This window comes from Panulirus ornatus, chromosome 12 (assembly GCF_036320965.1).
Source record: "Panulirus ornatus isolate Po-2019 chromosome 12, ASM3632096v1, whole genome shotgun sequence".
In the NCBI taxonomy this organism is placed as follows: domain Eukaryota; kingdom Metazoa; phylum Arthropoda; class Malacostraca; order Decapoda; family Palinuridae; genus Panulirus; species Panulirus ornatus.
The window spans coordinates 70,392,050-70,410,575 of NC_092235.1; the positions used below are offsets into that span (position 1 = coordinate 70,392,050).

The window sequence follows — 18,526 nt, forward strand, 5'->3', positions numbered from 1 at the left end:
AGCTCCCTTTCCACATCCAGGCCCCACAAAACTTTCCATGGTTTACCCCAGACGCTTCACATGCCCTGGTTCAATACATTGACAGCACATTGAACCCAGTATACCACATCGTTCCAATTCACTCTATTCCTTGCACGCCTTTCACCCTCCTGTATGTTCAGGCCCTGATCGCTCAAAATCTTTTTCACTCCATCCTTCCACCTCCAATTTGGTCTCCCATTTCTTGTTCCCTCCACCTCTGACACATATATCCTCTTTGTCAATCTTTCCTTACTCATTCTCTCCATGTGACCAAACCATTTCAATACACCCTGTTCTGCTCTCTCAACCACGCTTTTTATTACTACACATATCTCTTACCCTTTCATTACTTACTCGATCAAACTACCTCACACCACTTATTGTCCTCAAACATCTCATTTCCAACACATCTACTCTCCTCCACACAACCCTATCTATAGCCAACACCTCACAACCATATTACATTGTTGGAACCACCATTCCTTCAAACATACCCATTTTTGCTCTCTGAACGTCCTCACCTTCCACACATTCTTCAACACTCCCAAAACTTTCGCCCTCTCCCCCCACCCTGTGACTCACTTTCGCTTCTATGGTTCCATCCGCTACCAAATCCACTCCCAGATATCTAAAACACTTCAATTCCTCCAGTTTTTCTCCATTCAAACTTACCTCCCGATTGACTTGTCCCTCAACCCTACTGAACCTAATAACCTCTTATTCACATTTACTCTCAGCTTTCTTCTTTCAAACACTTTACCAAACTCAGTTACCAACTTCTGCATCTTCTCACCTGAATCAGCCACCAGCGCTGTGTCATCAGCAAACAACAACTGACTCACTTCCCAAGCCCTCTCATCCACGAGAGACTGCATACTTTACCCTCTCTCCAAAACTCTTGCATTCACCTCCCTAACAACCCCATCCATAAACAAGTTACACATCCATGGAGACCACGCACCCCTAAAGTATGCACACTCCTTTCCTTAAGTACCAGCAAATGTCTCTCCAAATCATTTACACTACTTCCCTATAAGTATTGGCCAAACATCTCTCTTTTCTCTGTCACTTTCCTCTCTTCCTTCTCGCACACATGCCTTACATCCTCGATAAGAAATTTCACTGCTTCTAGCAACTTACCTCCCACACCATATACTCTTAATACCTTCCACAAAGCATCTCTATCAACTCTAATCATATGCCTTCTCCAGATCCATAAATGCCACATACAAATCTATTTGTTTTTCTAAGTATTTCTCACATACATTCTTCAAAGCAAACACCTGATCCACACATCTTCTACCACTTCTGAAACCACACTGCTCTTCCCCAATCTGATGCTCTGTACATCCCTTCACCCTCTCAATCAATACCCTCCCATATAATGTATGTGAGAAAATTAATGAGAAACAGATGGATTTGTAAGTCATGTCTATGGAATTGGAGAAAGCATATGAGAGGGTTGATAGAGATGTCCCGTGGAAGGTTTTACAATGATATCTCCTAACACTTTTAAGGCAAAAGTTTATGGTGTGGATGAAAAGCTCCTAGAAGCGGTTAGAATTTTTTGCTAAGAGTGGAAGGCATGTGTGTGAGTAGAAAAAGAGGTGAGTGAAGGTTGGTCTGTGGCAAAGGTGTGATGTCACCATGGTTGTTCAGTTTGTTTATGGTTGGAGCGATATGGAGGTAAATGCAAGAGTTTTGGAGAGAGGGGCAAGCTTGCAGTCTGTAAAGGATGAGATGGCCTGGGAAGGGAGTCATTTGTTTGCTGATGATACAGCACTGGCGGCAGATTCAAGTAACAAACAGCAGAAATTGGTGGCTGAGTTTCAGAGAGTGTATAACAGGAAACAGTCGGGACTAAAATGAATAAAAGGTTTTTAGGTTTATTTGGGTTTAGGGACAGGTCAGTTGGGAAATGAGTTTGAATGGAGAAAATGTGGAGGAAGTGATGTGCTTTAGAAACATGGGAATGGACATGGCAGTCAATGAAAAGATGGGAGCTGAAGTGAGTCATTGGATGGGCAAGGGGTTGAAGGTTCTGGAAGTGCTGAAGAATGTGTGGAAAGAGAGAAAGTCATCTGAAAGTTATCTGGGAGGGCAAAAATGGGCATGTTTGAAGGTATTGTAGTCCCAACAATATTATATGGTTGCAAGGCATGGGATATAGATAAGGCTATACAAAAAAGAGTAAATGTGAATAAGAGCAAGGTTATTAGGTACAGTAGGGTTGAGGGTCAAGTCAATTGGGAGGTGAGTTTGAATGGAGAAAAACTGGAGGAAGTGAAGTGTTTTAGATATCTGGGAGTGGATCTGGCAGCGGATGGAACCATGGAAGCGGAAGTGGATCATAGGGTGGGGGAGGGGGCGAAAATTCTGGGAGTCTTGAAGAATGTGTGGAAGTCGAGAACATTATCTCAGAAAGCAAAAATGGGTATGTTTGAAGGAATAGTGGTTCCAACAATGTTGTATGGTTGCGAGGCGTGGGCTATGGATAGAGTTGTGCGCAGGAGGATGGATGTGCTGGAAATGAGATGTTTGAGGACAATGTGTGGTGTGAGGTGGTTTGATCGAGTGAGTAACGTAAGGGTAAGAGAGATGTGTGGAAATAAAAAGAGCGTGGTTGAGAGAGCAGAAGAGGGTGTTTTGAAATGGTTTGGGCACATGGAGAGAATGAGTGAGGAAAGATTGACCAAGAGGATATATGTGTCGGAGGTGGAGGGAACGAGGAGAAGAGGGAGACCAAATTGGAGGTGGAAAGATGGAGTGAAAAAGATTTTGTGTGGTCGGGGCCTGAACATGCAGGAGGGTGAAAGGAGGGCAAGGAATAGAGTGAATTGGAGCGATGTGGTATACCGGGGTTGACGTGCTGTCAGTGGATTGAATCAAGGCATGTGAAGCGTCTGGGGTAAACCATGGAAAGCTGTGTAGGTATGTATATTTGCATGTGTGGACGTATGTATATACATGTGTATGGGGGTGGGTTGGGCCATTTCTTTCGTCTGTTTCCTTGCTCTACCTCGCAAACACGGGAGACAGTGGCAAAAAAAAAAAAAAAAAAAAATGTTTGAGGACAATATATGGCATGGCATATTTTGGTCAAATATGTAATGAAAAGGTAGGAGAGAGTTTTGGTAATAAAAAGAGTGTGGTTGAGAGAGCTGACAAGGGTGTGCTGAAATGGTCTGGACATATGGAGAGAATGAGTGAGGATAGGTTGACTGAAATGGTTTGGACATATGGAGAGAATGAGTGAGGAAAGGTTGACAAAGGGAATATATATGTCAGAAGTGAAAGGAACAAGGAGAATGGAGAGAACAAATTGAGAGATGGAAGGACGAAGTGAAAAAGTTTTTGAATGATCGGGGGCCTGATCACTCAAACTCACACCTAATGTAACCTGTCCCTTTGCCCTGGTAAATCTAGTAACCACTTTTATTTACATTTACTCTCAACTTTTTCCTTTCGCACCCTCTTCCAAACTCAATCACCAACTTCTGCAGTTTCTCACTCAAATCTGCCATGACTGCTATGTCAGCAAACGAGCGAATCACTTCCGAATTGCCTTCATCCCCTGCAGACAGCATACTTGTCCCTCTATCCTACACTTTTGCATTTACCTCCCTCACCACCCCATCCATAAGCAAATAAAACATCACTCTCCTGCCACAGATGGACCTTCATCCAAAACCACTCACTTTCCTCCCTTCCTACTTTTACACATGCCTTACATCCTTGATAAAAACTTATTTCCTCAAGCAGCATACCTCCCACACCATATATTCTTAAGATCTTCCACAGGGCATCTCTATCAACCCAGTTATGTGCTTTCTCCAGATCTATAGATGCTACATACAAATCCTTTTTCTCTAGGTGTTACTAACATATTATTCAAAGTAAGCATCTGATTCACACATTCTTTACCACTTTGGAATCTACATTATTCCTTCGCAGTCTGATGCTCTGTACATACCTTCACCCTCTCAATCGCCACTCTCCCATATAGCTTACCCGGCTCATTCAATGAACTTAGACCTCTGTAGTCTGAATATTCACCTTTGTTCCCCATGCCTTTATACAATGGCAATATAAATGCTTTTACCAATCCTCAGGCACTTCACCATGATCTGTACATGCAATGAAGATCCTAAGTAACCAACAACAACACAGTCATCCCATTTTCTAATGAAATTCAACTGCAATACCACCAACTCCAGTTGCCTTGCCACATTTCATCTTAGGCAAGGGTGTCTCCACCTATACTTACCTCATCAAACTACTCTCCATGACTATCGCTTCACATACCACCCTAACCCAAACACTCTACATTTGCTATTGTATCATTAAATGCATTCAACAGTCCAAAGGACTCTGATCATCTCCTCACTTCATCATTCACTCTGATAAGATTGGAAATTGGCCACATGGGAGGCACCTAGTAAGGTTGGAAGGTGGCCACACAGGAGGCCCCTGATAAGGTTGAAAGGTGGCCACACGGGTGCCTCTGGTAAGATTGAAAGGTGGATACAAGGGTAGCCCCTGGTAGGGTTGGAAGATAGGCACATGGGAGGCCCCTTGTAAGGTTGGAAGATGGCTACATGGGAGGATTGATAAGATTTGAAGGTGGTCACACGGAAACCTCGGATAAAGTTGGAGGGTGACTACATGGGAGATCCTGGTAAGGTTGAAAGGTGGCCACATGGAAGGATCCTAGTAAGGTTGGAAGGTGGCCACATGGTAGTCCCTGATAAGTTGGAAGGTGGCCACATGGAAGAATCATGGTAAGGTTGGAAGTTGGCCTCACGGGAGGATCCTGGTAAGGTTGGAAGGTTGCCATATGGGAGAATCCTGGTAAGGATGGCAAACCATCTGAAACTTATCCTGCTTGGTTCATCACCAGTCAAATTCATCAGTGAATGTTTCATGCTCCTAACCAGACCCACCAGTGACTGCCTCATGCTGCTAACAAGACCCACCAATGAGTACCTGATGCTTCCGACCAGACCCACCTGTGAGTGCCCAAATGCTGCTTGCCAGGCTCGTCAGTGAATGTCTCATGTGCTAACCAGACCCACCACTGAGTATCTGATGCCTCTAACTACTAGACCCACCAATGAGTGGCCAATGCTACTTGCCAGACTCGCCAGTATCTCACGCTCCTAACCAGATCCAACAGTCACGCTGTTAGCCATACTCATTAATGAATACCTCATGATGCTAACCAGCCCCACCAGTGAGTTAATAACCACATGTTCTGGAGAGCGAGGTCATGGGTCTCGACTATATTGGAGGCCAGAAGCTGTGTGCGGGCTAGATTTGAGGGGGGGGGGGGGCGGTCAAAGGGGGAGAAAGAAAAGTGTGTGCCTTATACTGCTAACCAGACCCACCAGTGTGTCTTATGCTGCTAACCATACCCACCAGTGTGTCTTATACTGCTAACCAGACCCACCAGTGTGTCTTATGCTGCCAGCCAGACCCACCAGTGTGTCTTATACTGCCAGCCAGACCCACCAGTGTGTCTTATACTGCTAACCAGACCCACCAGTGTGTCTTATGCTGCTAACCAGACCCACCAATGAGTGCCTTATGCTGCTAACCAGACCCATCAATGAGTGCCTTATGCTGCTAACTAAACCCACCAATGAGTGCATTATGCTGCTAACCAAACCCACCAATGAGTGCCTTATGCTGCTTACCAGATCCACCAATGAGTGCCTTATGCTGCTAACCAGACCCACCAGAGAATGTCTCATGCTACCAACCAGACCATGACTGGCTCATGCTGTTAACCAGACCCACCAGTAAGGACCTAATGCTGCTCGCCAAACTCATCAGTGAATACTCATGCTGCTAGCCAGACATGCTAGTCTGATTTTGCCTAAGAAAACAATGTTTGTTTTCTTGTTGGTTATTAGTGGCCTACACGGCTAGTGAGAGGCGAGTGCTGATGGTACAACGTACCCGGGCCTGGGAATATCGTGGGATCTCAGAATATGTTTGCATATACTGAAGACTAGCAGCAGTCCACCCCTCTCTCATCTGCTATACCATTTTTGGCCTTACAGTTCATGGCATTAAACCGTAGGGGATAAAATGGAGAAGGGAAGGGAACCCGAAAGAAACTTTGTACCCCCTGATTAAATTCGTCTCAGAGGCCCTGGTCGCTAAACTAATATCAATATTCTTCCTGGGTTTAGTGTTGTGTTTCAAGGAAGATGTAGTATCAGCTGGCCCTCTGACTAACAGCTGAGGAATGTTTTGCTTTCTCATGAAGCAGAAGATTTATTGTGTATTTGAGTGCATCCTTTCCTTCTACTGCTTTTCAGGTGACTGCATCTTTTTCGGTAATGTTAAGGCCAAATCACCTTGTTTGGACTTTAGGTCTGTGTGATCTGTGCAGTTATGTAACTCTATGTACTTCAGGAAGTGTCAATATGTGCGAATTACATAACATTACTTGATAAGTAAACTATCAACATTAAGCAGATTAGTTTACTGCTCAAGGGTCAACGCCAAAACTATTTTGTGGATGAAATGCTTACACATATTCTATACATGGTAGGAATTATTTTTGAAGTACTGATTTTAGGACAGTCAAGTACTTATGTTGTAGGGTGTGAGGATAATTCTGAAGACAAAGTTCACATGTTGCTTTTTCATTTGCAGCGGGAGCAAACGCTGGAGTGTATGCATAACCTAGCTAGGGTGGGGCCACAACATCAAAGTGTCTAGAGATCCTGTTTGTGGAGCAACGTGTATGGTGGAGTTCTGATACATGAGGGATTATGTGGTAGAAGTTGGATGTTGGAGCACATTATCCTGTCACAATGTCCATTTGATGTCACCAAAGAGGATCTCGGTATAAGCTTATCCTCTCATACTTTCTCATATCGATCAGTCTGGATGTATCTTGGCTCGCTTTACGTTATCACAGCGGGACACGATGTTTGAACCTCATTTGGTAAATAAAATGAAAAACCATCTTTTTAAATGTGTATGTTGTTAAGGGTTGCAGGGTACAAGGATAGCTCTCCAAACTTGGCACTTGTACGGCAGCTGTAGGGATGGACGTTTGACTGATGAATCACATAGGTCGGGTTAATGTACGTCTGATGGTAGTACAAAACTCATATCATATCCTCCTTAGATTATGTATGGCTTCTCTCTCTCTCTCTCTCTCTCTCTCTCTCTCTCTCTCTCTCTCTCTCTCTCTCTCTCTCTCTCTCTCTCTCTCTCTCTCTCTCTCTCAGCCGCCATGGTACTAGCAAAAGTATTCCCCAATGGAAGTCAAGTCAGTCAAAAACGTTACAAGTTTATTATTGTAATACGAAAATACACGGGGAATTAAACTTTGATCTTAGGTGTTAGTAGACTCACTTCTTGGAAAGGTTATAAGTCAAGGGCATTACGTAAAAGAATTTCTCAGCTTTGTTGTTTAAGGAAAGAATGAGGTATAATAGCTAATGCTCTGTGGTTGGTCTGCTCCCAGAAACTATGGGAAGAGGTAGCCATTCACGTGCCGCTAGTCCAGGTCTCAGGGGCTGGAACACACGCAGACAGTCGAAGTTATACCTCCAAAAGAAAGAGAAGCATCACCATGACGGACGGAAAGGTGTAGTTGAAGAGAGGTGACAAGAAGAGAGCTAATAAGTCCATTACGGTTAAAAAGTGGTGGAAGCGCCACCACAGGTATGTGAGGATTACTTATACTAGACAATGATGCCCCATGGATGTGTGAAATAACAGTTCATTGGAAATATACATGTTTTGAAATTTGGCAGTTGGAAGCTATTTAGATCTAAAAAGAGATATAGAGAGTGTGCTTTCGCACTGCCGAATTTAATCAGGCTACTGTTTCCTCTATCAGAAATTTTGTTAGGGTCCTAATTAAGAGATGAAATATGGTAACTAGGATAAAAAAAAGAAAAAGGAAAAACGACTATCTGAAAGAAAAAGGACAGGAAAGAGCGTTCAATGTAGAGCCGATGCGTCGTGCGAATGAACAGAATTAGAGACGAACAAAGATTGTTAATGGAGAGCAAAAATGAACATTAGCGAAAGACAGAACCCAGAGAGATACGACTGCTGACAGGATAAGCAGAAGTCACTCCACGTATGACTACTGCAATAGAACGACGGAAAGGAAACTGTACGTAAGAGAAAAGAAAGAAGTGGGAAAGCTAAGGAAATGAAGTCTGGTCAGCAAAGACTTGTGCTGTACCTTATCAAAGGATTTAGTAATGTCGAGAGCCATGACTCAAGATTCATTAAAAATTCTAATACAGGAAGACAAAAGGTGGGAAAATAGCAGGGCTTCCGCTACGAGGTGCAAGGTCATATGATATCATGGAAGTCAGGAGGGATTTTTGGAGATACAGAAGTGAAAGTTTTGGGGCGATAGTTATATGGGCATAAAATTGTCTTCATTCTTGGGGATGGTCTATAGATCACGGTATACTTCGAAGAGGGTAAAATTTAGGTAGATAGTGAAATGAGCGACTAAGGTCTACAGCTAGTTCAGAGAAGTATTTTGAAGTAGAAATATAGAAATAAACAAATTAAACTAATAAAATCTTCACCATTGAGAGGGGGTACGTAAAGCCGTACACTGAGGTCAAGGGTTTTAGACAACTGAAAAGGTTAGGAACTTGACTCGTGTTCACAAAGTTATTATTTTATTACCATCTTCAAATTTACATATTCATCCTTAACTTTTGTTTCCTAGATTTTACATATAACCGAAGTAAGATTAATAGGACAATTCGAAGTGTATTTTAAAACTTCCTTTATTGAAAATTCGTATTACTGGTGCAAGTTTTTAGTCATAATTCAATGTAAATTACTTTAAGGTTTTAAATAACTTTTTCGAATTAAAAAGCGCTTAATAACCACAAGAACTTAATGCCCTATAAATTCCACAAAATAATCGAATCAAATCCAATGATCTGGTAGTTTCACCTCTCTTTAAGTGATGAGCTCTTGAATATTTTGGTGATGGGAAGCGCTGTGTCGGTTGAGTTTCAGTGTTCTGAGGTACATCAGAGCCTCTTGACTTGACGGATTTAATGTTTCTGATCGCTAAAGTACATAAGAGCTTGGAATCTTGTGTATGTCCAATTTCTAAGCTACTCTCCTCTCTGCAAATACGTTTTGTTTGTGATTCATTTCAGTTTTCGATTGTCGGCTACTGGCGTGGAACAGGCAGGAGGAGGACGATTCTACAAAGGTGAGGAAAACCAAGATATGATTCATAAGATGGGAAAGTTGAGTAGATAAGACAGCGAGAGATGACGTGTGGCTACGCAGTGTATCTGATGACTGGGCGAGGGTAGTGACTCTCACTGTATCAAGATACAGTACAGGGAGTAGCTACAGTGTGAAAACCACAGGGGAATGTTTGCGTAATATGGCTGGCAAGGTTTATGGTGGGTCATTGAGTGGTCGCCTTAAAGAGCTTTAATGAAAGCCTTGTTACGGAGGATCAAGTCAGGCTTGGGGTGGGTATACAACAGATGTGTCCAATTAAAGAAGTAATGGAGAAAGTTGGAAAGAAAAAATGGTATATGAAGGATTTATGGAAAAAAATGTACGAAAGTAAACAAGCATGGTGTGCATACAAGATTTCTGAATGATAAGACCTTTTAGAATAAGAGGAATGTTCTTATGAGAGTATACGGTAGTGAGTGACCGAAGTACGTCCAGGTTGTGATAATTTTTGTTTTTTGTGGATGGTTTGTCAAGTAAGACGAGGGTAAGGTGGGGGCAGTGTGGACATTGGCACAGTTATTATATACAGATGATGCTGTGTTGTTAGCCATGCTAGGCAGAATGGTAGGTCACTGTGGTCATATGTGGAGAAAGATGGTCATCAAAGTGAATGAAAGTAAAAGTACGATTGAGGAAGTGAGGGAAAATATCAGTAAAAGATTTTAGCGTTTCAATGAGACAAATTGTCGTTCTTTTGTATAATCATATCGATTGATGGAGAGGTGGTGTCTGAGTAAACTGTGGCATCCGAGAGTAAAGTGTAGTGATTGAGTGTTAGTACCACTAGTAATGTATGGAAGAAAGGCACAAGTCATCTTACTTTTTCAAGTAATTCATTACGCCCAATGGATCGACAAGTCTAGTAGCAAGACCATTCGCCGACACTAAGTACATAGGCACTGGTGTCTGGCAGAATACGATATGGCTAGTGATACCGAGACATGTGGGATAGGTTCATGACAATGAGACTTAACGTGGTACCCATCAAAGCCTGGGTAGCTTACATGAATTACACCCAAAATACTATGTACAAGTTGTTGGTGACATAATAGTAATTAGTGACTCTTCCTGTGGTAGGAGGTCTCTGAGAGTGGTACTGTCGAGGCTATCGTATTGACGGGTGTAAATGTTTGGCATTTGCGTGTGTGGACGTGTATGTATATACATGTGTATGTGGGTGGGTTGGGCCATTCTTTCGTTTTCCTTGCGCTACCTCGTTAACGCCGGAGACAGCGACAAAGCAAAGATAAATAAAATAAAAATAGTTTACAGGAAGAGGAGCGCGGCTGCTCCCCCATCAGAAGACAGTATTCTACCCTAACACAGGCAGAAACATTATATCAACCCGCCATCATAAGTCAACGTCGACAGTGCTTGTACATCCGTACGGATAAGGAAGAAAGTAATCATTATGTTGGGTGGATATAGCCTAGGCCCGTTCATTATCCATGCCATGGGTTGTAGGGAGAAGAGCGGCTGAATACATCTTTCACTAACAGTGGAGGGAGAATATAGCCCAGTGTCAGGGAGGGCCAATCCACAGGTACCCTAACCAAAAGGTCAATAGCTTCTCTGCTTGTTAATCCGAAATGAGATGGAATTTACAAGATATGTATGACAAGATAGTTCTCAAGGGCTAAAGCTAGTAGAAGTAACATACGTTGAAATAAAGGGAGCTATATACGATTAAGGGAGAAGTGGGCCTGAAAGACAGAGAATCCCATATAACACCATTTAATCTTCTCTGAAGGAGATACATCACAACATGTGAGGTGGATCATCTTACACGCCATAGTGGAAATGAGAAAACTAATGAGAGATATGAGGAAGATCGAGGAGTGAAAACCTACTGAAATAGAATAGTTACATGGGAGGATCGGGGAGCGGGAGGGCACACAGAAGTTTGAGGAACAAAGAATTCATTGGAACAAGGGGCCAAGTGTAGTGAGCACTGGAACTGTGAATGGTGATGTATGGAGTATGATAACGACACACGGGCCATGTTACACTGGCCACGGTTGAGGATGACAGCAGCACACTGGGTTGGGTGGGGTACTGATGCTGTCAGGTTGCACAGGGAGGAAAATGAATGTTTCATGTTAATGTTCTCGTTTTCCTGAATATCTGTCGGTTATAATAATAATGATAATAATAATAATAATAATAATAATAATAATAATAATAATAATAAAACGGCAACTATTGTCACTTTTATCATTGTTTTCATTACCTTAGAATAGAAAGAAGTAATGGTTACGTATTTCTTTTCCTTTCATTATTTTAGCTAGTGCGTGTTGTGATGTGTCTGGCGTTACCATAAGATAATGTTTGGCTCTCGCGTGGAAGCCAAGGTTATTGGTTGGGTTGGCGTTAACTTGGTTGTTGGGGGATGAGAACGTCACCACAACACAGTGGTGGCTTCTAACAATGGCTGTCCACTTCTAGGTTATGTATTATGAATTTAACTATACACCATAAAATTCCATCGTTGGGAGAAATATAAAATCGTACAGACACACTGGTGACATTGTATCATTTATATGAATATTTTTTCTATGAAGCACCTACATTGTCCTGCAAAAGACTGTAGATATTGGTTTTTACGTTTTCCCCGGTGACAACTTTCGTACATATTATTTTGAATATCTTTTTCTGAGAATGAAATAAGAGAAAGGTATTTCATTTTTGTTGAGGCTATAGAGATACTAGTACGTTGGTCAATATTTTTTAGTATGCTATCATGCCACAATGAAAAATGGATCTCATTGCATCATAACCTACAAGAAATAGCTTTTGTTATAATAATGAGATAACGGTTTTAGTTAACTTGTTATTGTGTAAAGGAACCATCCACTTAGTCGTAGAAACAGAGTCATATTCTTTAGTTATTTGTGTAAGTTTTCTAGCCTTGCTATTTGTTTTTGAGTACATTATGAAGTTAATGTAACTTTAAAGCTATTCATTTGATGTCATAAATTTGTTGAAATTAATGAACGCTTCCTTGTTATTTTAAAGAATATATAAGAATATATATATAGTGATTGTCGGCAACTGATTATGATGTGTAGAACACGGAGGCCACGGGATCAGTCAGCTGATTCGATGGATATAGTGTAGATGTGGTTTGGTAACCTGTAACAATTTCCTCATTTCTGTTAATGTTTTAGTGGTGCTACATGAATCATTGAACATTAGTATATTAATTAAATATATAGGTGGCCAGTAAAAGCCATCATGAGTGGGTTTGATGAGGTTTTAGGTACTAGAATTGAGGTTAAGAAGAGAACTTTAGGGAGCACGGTTGACAAGGACTTATCCGAAGATGGCACGTTAGAATCCGACTTATTTCCAGAGTTTAGTAAATTATTAGATGAAGATGTACCAGGTGATGACGAGAGCGAGGGATGCCCTCTCCCTGGCACCCCAGAAGACGAATCTCTTATCGATTCCAAAGAGGTGAGTGGAGGATGGTTTTCTTGTTTATCCATTGTGAACCCAAACCTTGGTTGGTGACGCAACTTAAGAACGCAGACCTTGACGCAATCATTACTTCCCAGATGGCCGTACGCCACTCTACTTGGCAAGATTATACCTTACCATTTATGTATGTCGCTGCAGCTGTCGTTTATAATAGTAATACAGCCTATATTGTATTGATTACAACTGATGTATGAATGGTGTCGCAGCAAATACAGTTTGGTAGTGTTGTAGGACAATCATGTAATCTTGTCGAACATTTGCCTATTTTACTAGTTATATTTTCTAACTTGCTCCCGATCAAGTCAGTCAGCAACTACTTGATGAGTTATTAGATATGGAAAGAAAGGAAGTTGCTCTAAGTTTGTCTTGGTGTTCATCTGTTGGATGGAGAGTACCGGAGGGTTTCCATCTCAGCTGCACCAGGAAGTTTTGTCTCACATGAACAGGTCATGTAACTTATGCAAGTGTAGATAACTTGGCTTTGCGATCGTTCTGGTTTTATACCATGTGTTAAATAGCGCTAGAATTGTTATTTATTGGTATTAAGTATACAGAAGTTAGCAGAGTTTGTTAAGAGATCTTAGCAGTTATGCTGAAATGGAGGGGACATATGTATCTAAAGTTGAGGGAACAAGAGAGAGGGGAGACAGGAAGAATTTGAAGCGTTGCATTTTGGGGCTCTGAACACACACAGGTTGGAGACATGCACTGGATAGAGCATGTTGGAGCAGTGTGTTTCACAAGAGGCAGTTTGCTGTAAGTGGGCTGATCTTGGCATATGAAGTGGTCAGGGAAAACTACAGAAAGGTATGTGGCACTTACTTGGTGATATCGGACTTTGGTTTATGTGCTTATTACAAACATGACGGGCAGAGAGTGGAGTTGAGCCAAAGAGTGCCATTTCATTGTCATACCTTTGATAGAGGGATTACTGAAATGGGAAACAGTTTAAGAAAAAGTTATATGTAACAAACTTGTTTGATTTCTATGGATAGTATGAGAGTGTGAGCTCTGTCATAGGGAAAAAGGAAGGCTTGGATGGTTGTTTTTGTATGGACAGCCAGAAAGCATTAGATACTGCACGTGGGATGCTGATTAAGAGGCTGGATTTCCAAATAGGAATAAGAGGACACATGATAAAGGTACCTTCTCCAGTTAGGTTGAAGTGACCTGCAGAGTGCCACAGCCTTCTTTTCTGATACTATTTCTCTTCATGATTCATGTAAATGTCTTGCCTGAAGGTATAGACTTTACCAGAATATGTTTTCAGGTGATGGAAAGGTTTTGACGAAAGTGAGGAGGATTGCATCAGCTTACAAGGGGACCTAAATAGATTGATGCATGTTTTCTGAAATTTAACCCAAGCATGCATAAAGTAAAGAGGATAGGCCATCACGGGTGAAAGAGAAAAGGAAAAGAATGCCAAATTAATTATTGAATATGCTCTGTTTTCATTAGCGATATATGACATGCTTGTTGAGTTGGTCAAAATGCTGAGGTATTGGGGTGTCTGATTTCACCACTTTTAATTTGTTCATGGGTGGGGTGTTGAGTGAGGTATATGCAAGAGTCTTGGAGAGAGGGGCAAATATGCCATATGTTGGGGATGAGAGAGGCCGGAAAAGGAGTCACTTGTTTGCTGATGATGCAGTACTAGTGGCTGATTCTAGTGAGAAACTGTTGGTGACTGATTTTGGAAGAGTGAGAGAATGGAGAAAAATTAGTGGGAGTGAGATGTTTTACATGACTGGGAGTGGACTTGGCAGCAAGTGGAACCATGGAAGCGGAAGTGAGTCACAGGGTAGGGGAGGAGGTGAAGGTTCTAGGAGCAATGAAGAATGTGTGGAAGGAGAGAACGCTATCTAGGAGAGCAAAAATGGTTGTTTGAGAGTAGTAGTTTCAGCAATATTATATGGTTTTGAGGCATGGGCTATAGATACGGTTGTACAGAGGAGGGTGGATGTGTTGGAAATGAAATGTTCAAGGAAAATATGTGGTGTTAGGTGGTTTGATCAAGTAATGAAAGGGTAAGAGAGATGTGTGGAATAAAAAGAGTGTGGTTGAGAGAGCAGAAGAGGTTGTATTGAGATGATTTGGACATATTGAGGGAATGAGTGAGGAAAGGTTGACAAAGAGGATATATGTGTCAGAGTTGGAGGGAACAAGGAAAAGCAGAGGACCAAATTGGAGGTGGAAGGATGGAATGATAAAGATTTTGAGCGATCAGGGTCTGAATATACAGGAGGGTGATGCTCCTGGACTTATGACCTATGTGACTTAAAACCATCCAGACATGCGACTGAACAAAGTATATATTAGAAAATATACGTAAATATTAATGTTATGCTTGGTTGTACATCTGCCAATGCTAATGGCTGCGTGCCAGTGATAGTGAATGTCTGACAATCCCGGCATTGTGTACATCACAACATCTCTTTTAGTTCTTGCTCTTAGTTGCCATGCAGTAAGCACATGTTATTCAAGTGAATCTAACGAATCTTCATGGTGAATTATAATATTTTTGTATTAAACCCCAAAGAAGATGACGAGCAAGAAGAAAAATCCTTCACATGTTGATAAATCTGGCTAGAAGCTAAGGAAGATGCTTGAATTGGAATTGAAAATGAAGGTAATCATCAATATGAAGAAAGAAAAAAAGTTAATGTGATTGCATGTGATCTGTAGTTGTCCCATTCACCAGTCTCCTCAATTTTAAAGGATAAAGGAAAAATATGTGAAGCAGTGAAAGGTTTGGTAAGTACGAATTCTATGATAATAACAAATGGAAAAGTTGTTGATGCTGTGGATTGAAGATCAAATTAAAAATGTGTACCACTAAGCCTTTTAACAATTTAGGTGAAGGCTAGAAGTCTTTTTGAGACTTTTAAGGAGTGAGCAGATGATTACATCGAGAACCTCACTGTAAACCATTGTTTGTTAGGTTTAAAAGATATAGCTTGCACAACGTTTGAGTCACAGGTGAAGTAGCAGGTGTTGATAAAGAAAACCACAATTTAAAAGATATACATGAATATAAAGATTATGCAGAGAGCTATGTGTGTATGATAGTGAATGTCTGACAAATCCGACATTGTGTACATCACAGCATCTCTCTCGGTTCTTGCTCTCAGTTACTGTTCAGCAAGTGCGCATTATTCAAATGAATCTAATAAATTTTCATGGTGGATTCAACTATTTTTGTATTAAACCACAAAGAAGATGAGCAAGAAGAAAACCTATCACATATTGATAGATCTGGCAAGAAGCTGAGGAAGATGCTTGATTTGGAATTGAAAATAAATGGAATCACCCAATATGAAGGAGGAAAGAAGTTAACGTGATTGCACGTGATCACAGTTATCCCATTCAATGGTCTCCACAATTTTAAAGGACAAAGGAAAAATATGTGAAGCTTTGAAAGTTGGCAGGTATGAAGTCAACAATTATAACAAAGCAATGACAAGGGCCCATTCACGAAATGGAAAAGTTATTGGCACTGTGGATGGAAGAGCAAATACAAAAAAGTGTACCTCTAAGCTGACTAACAATTCAGGTAAAGGCTGGAAGTCTTTTTGAGACTTTGAAGGAGCGAACAGGGGAGGATTATATCGAGAACTACACTGCAAGTCATGGTTCAGTAGAGTTAAAAGAAGATATAGCATGCACAATGCTCAAGTCACAGGTGAAGCAGCAAGTGCTGATGAAGGAGCTGCAGAAAAGTTCATTGAAAGTTGGGATAAATCAATCCGTCAACTGAAATATCTTAAATAAAAGACAAAAAGAAACTACAGAATCATATAATAAAGCTGGTTAATAAACAAAATGATCATGATAGAAATTGAGTAGGATAGAAGAAAACTGTACAGGTATATGAATTCTATATGAATAGAGTGATATATGGTATATGAATAGAGTGGCAGATATAGGGTGTTTGGTCGAGATGGTGTGCAAAGTGAGAGTCAGGGAGAATGATTTGGTAAACAGAGAAGAGGTAGTGAAAGCTTTGCGGAAGATGAAAGCCGGCAAGGCAGTGGGTTTGGAATGGTATTACTGTGGAATTTATTAAAAAAGGGGGTGATTGTGTTGTTGACTGGTTGGTGAGGATATTCACTGTATGTATGGTTCATGGTGAAGTGCCTGAGGACTGGCAGAATGTAAGCATAGTGCCATTGTACAGAGGAAGAGGGGATAAAGGTGAGTGTTCAAATTACAGAGGTATAAGTTTGTTGAGTATTTCTGGGAAGTTATATGGGAGGGCATTGATTGAGAGGGTTAAGGCATGTACAGAGCATCAGATTGGGGAAGAGCAGTGTGGGTTCAGAAGTGGTTGAGGATGTGTGGATTAGGTGCTTGCTTTGAAGAATGTATGTGAGAAATACTTAGAAAAACAGATGGATTTGTATGTAGCATTTATGGATCTGGAGAAGGCAGTGATAAAGTTGATAGAGAGATGCTCTGTGGAGGGTCTTAAGAGTATATGATGTGGGAGGTAAGATGCTAGAAGCAGTGAAAAGTTTTTATTGAGGATGTAAGGCATGTGTATGTGTAGCAAGAGAGGAAAGTGATCAGTTCCCAGTGAATGACGGTGTGTGGCAGGGATGCGTGATGTCTCCATGGTTGTTTAATCTGTTTATGGATGGGATTGTTAGGGAGGTGAATGCAAGAGTTTTGGAGAGAGGGGCAAGTATGCAGTCTGTTGTGGATGAGAGGGCTTGGGAAGTGAGTAATTTCTTCACTGATGATACAACGCTGGTGGCTGATTTTGGTGAGAAACTGCAGAAGCTGGTGACTGAGTTTGGTTAAGTGTGTGAAAGAAGAAAGCTGAGAGTAAAGAGTTTTGGAGAGAGGGGCAAATATGCAGTCTGTTGTGGATGAGAGGGCTTAGGAAGTGAGTCATTTCTTCACTGATGATACAACGCTAGTGGCTGATTTTGGTGAGAAACTGCAGAAGTTGGTGATGAGTTTGGTTAAGTGTGTGAAAGAAGAAAGCTGAGAGTAAAGGTGAATAAGAGCAAGGTAATTAGGTTCATTAAGGTTGAGGGACAAGTCAATTGGGAGGTAAGTTTGAATGGAGAAAAACTGGAGGAAGTGAAGTGTTTTAGATATCTGGGAGTGGATTTGACAGAGGATGGAACCATGGAAGCGAAGTGAGTCACAGGGTGGGGGAGGGGGTGAAGGTTCTGAGAGTGTTGAAGAATGTGTGGAAAGTGAGAATGTTATCTCAGAGAGCAAAAATGGGTATGTTTGAACGAATAGTGGTTCGAGTAATGTTGTATGGTTGTGAGGCATGGCCTATAGATGGGTTGTGCAGAGAAGAGTGGATGTATTGGAAATGAGATGTTTGAGGACAGTGTGTGGTGTGAGGTGGTTTGATTGAGTAAGTCATGAATGGCTAAGAGATTTGTGTGGTAATAAATGAGATGGAAAGATGGATTGAAAAAGATATTGAGTGATTGGGGCCTGAACATACAGGAGGGTGAAAGGCACGCAAGGAATAGAGTGAATTGGAATGATGTGGTATACCGGGGTCGACGTGCTGTCGGTGGATTGAACCAGGGCATGTGAAGTGTCTGGGGTAAACCAGGGAAAGTTTTGTGGGGCCTGGATGTGGAAAGGGAGCTGTGGTTTTGATGCATTATGCATGACAGCTAGAGACTGAGTGTGAAAGAAAGTGGCTTTTGTTGTCTTTTCCTGGCGCTACCTCGTGTGCAGGCGGGGGAAGGGGTGCCATTTCATGTGTGGTGGGGTGGCGACAGGA

The 18,526-nt window shown here is 41.5% G+C and overlaps 2 protein-coding genes across 2 annotated transcripts in view; both read left to right on the forward strand.

The window, feature by feature from the left end:
* LOC139752226 (zinc finger FYVE domain-containing protein 21-like) overlaps positions 1-6,969 on the forward strand; it is a 48,613-nt gene extending 41,644 nt beyond the window's left edge. The window contains exon 5 of the mRNA XM_071668248.1: positions 6,688-6,969. Within this exon, the coding sequence (XP_071524349.1) occupies positions 6,688-6,753 (66 nt within the window). The 3' untranslated portion in view covers positions 6,754-6,969. The remainder of the gene's footprint in view (positions 1-6,687) is intronic.
* Positions 6,970-12,376: 5,407 nt separating this feature from the next.
* AdipoR (adiponectin receptor) overlaps positions 12,377-18,526 on the forward strand; it is a 45,289-nt gene continuing 39,139 nt past the window's right edge. The window contains exon 1 of the mRNA XM_071668251.1: positions 12,377-12,744. Within this exon, the coding sequence (XP_071524352.1) occupies positions 12,523-12,744 (222 nt within the window). The 5' untranslated portion in view covers positions 12,377-12,522. The remainder of the gene's footprint in view (positions 12,745-18,526) is intronic.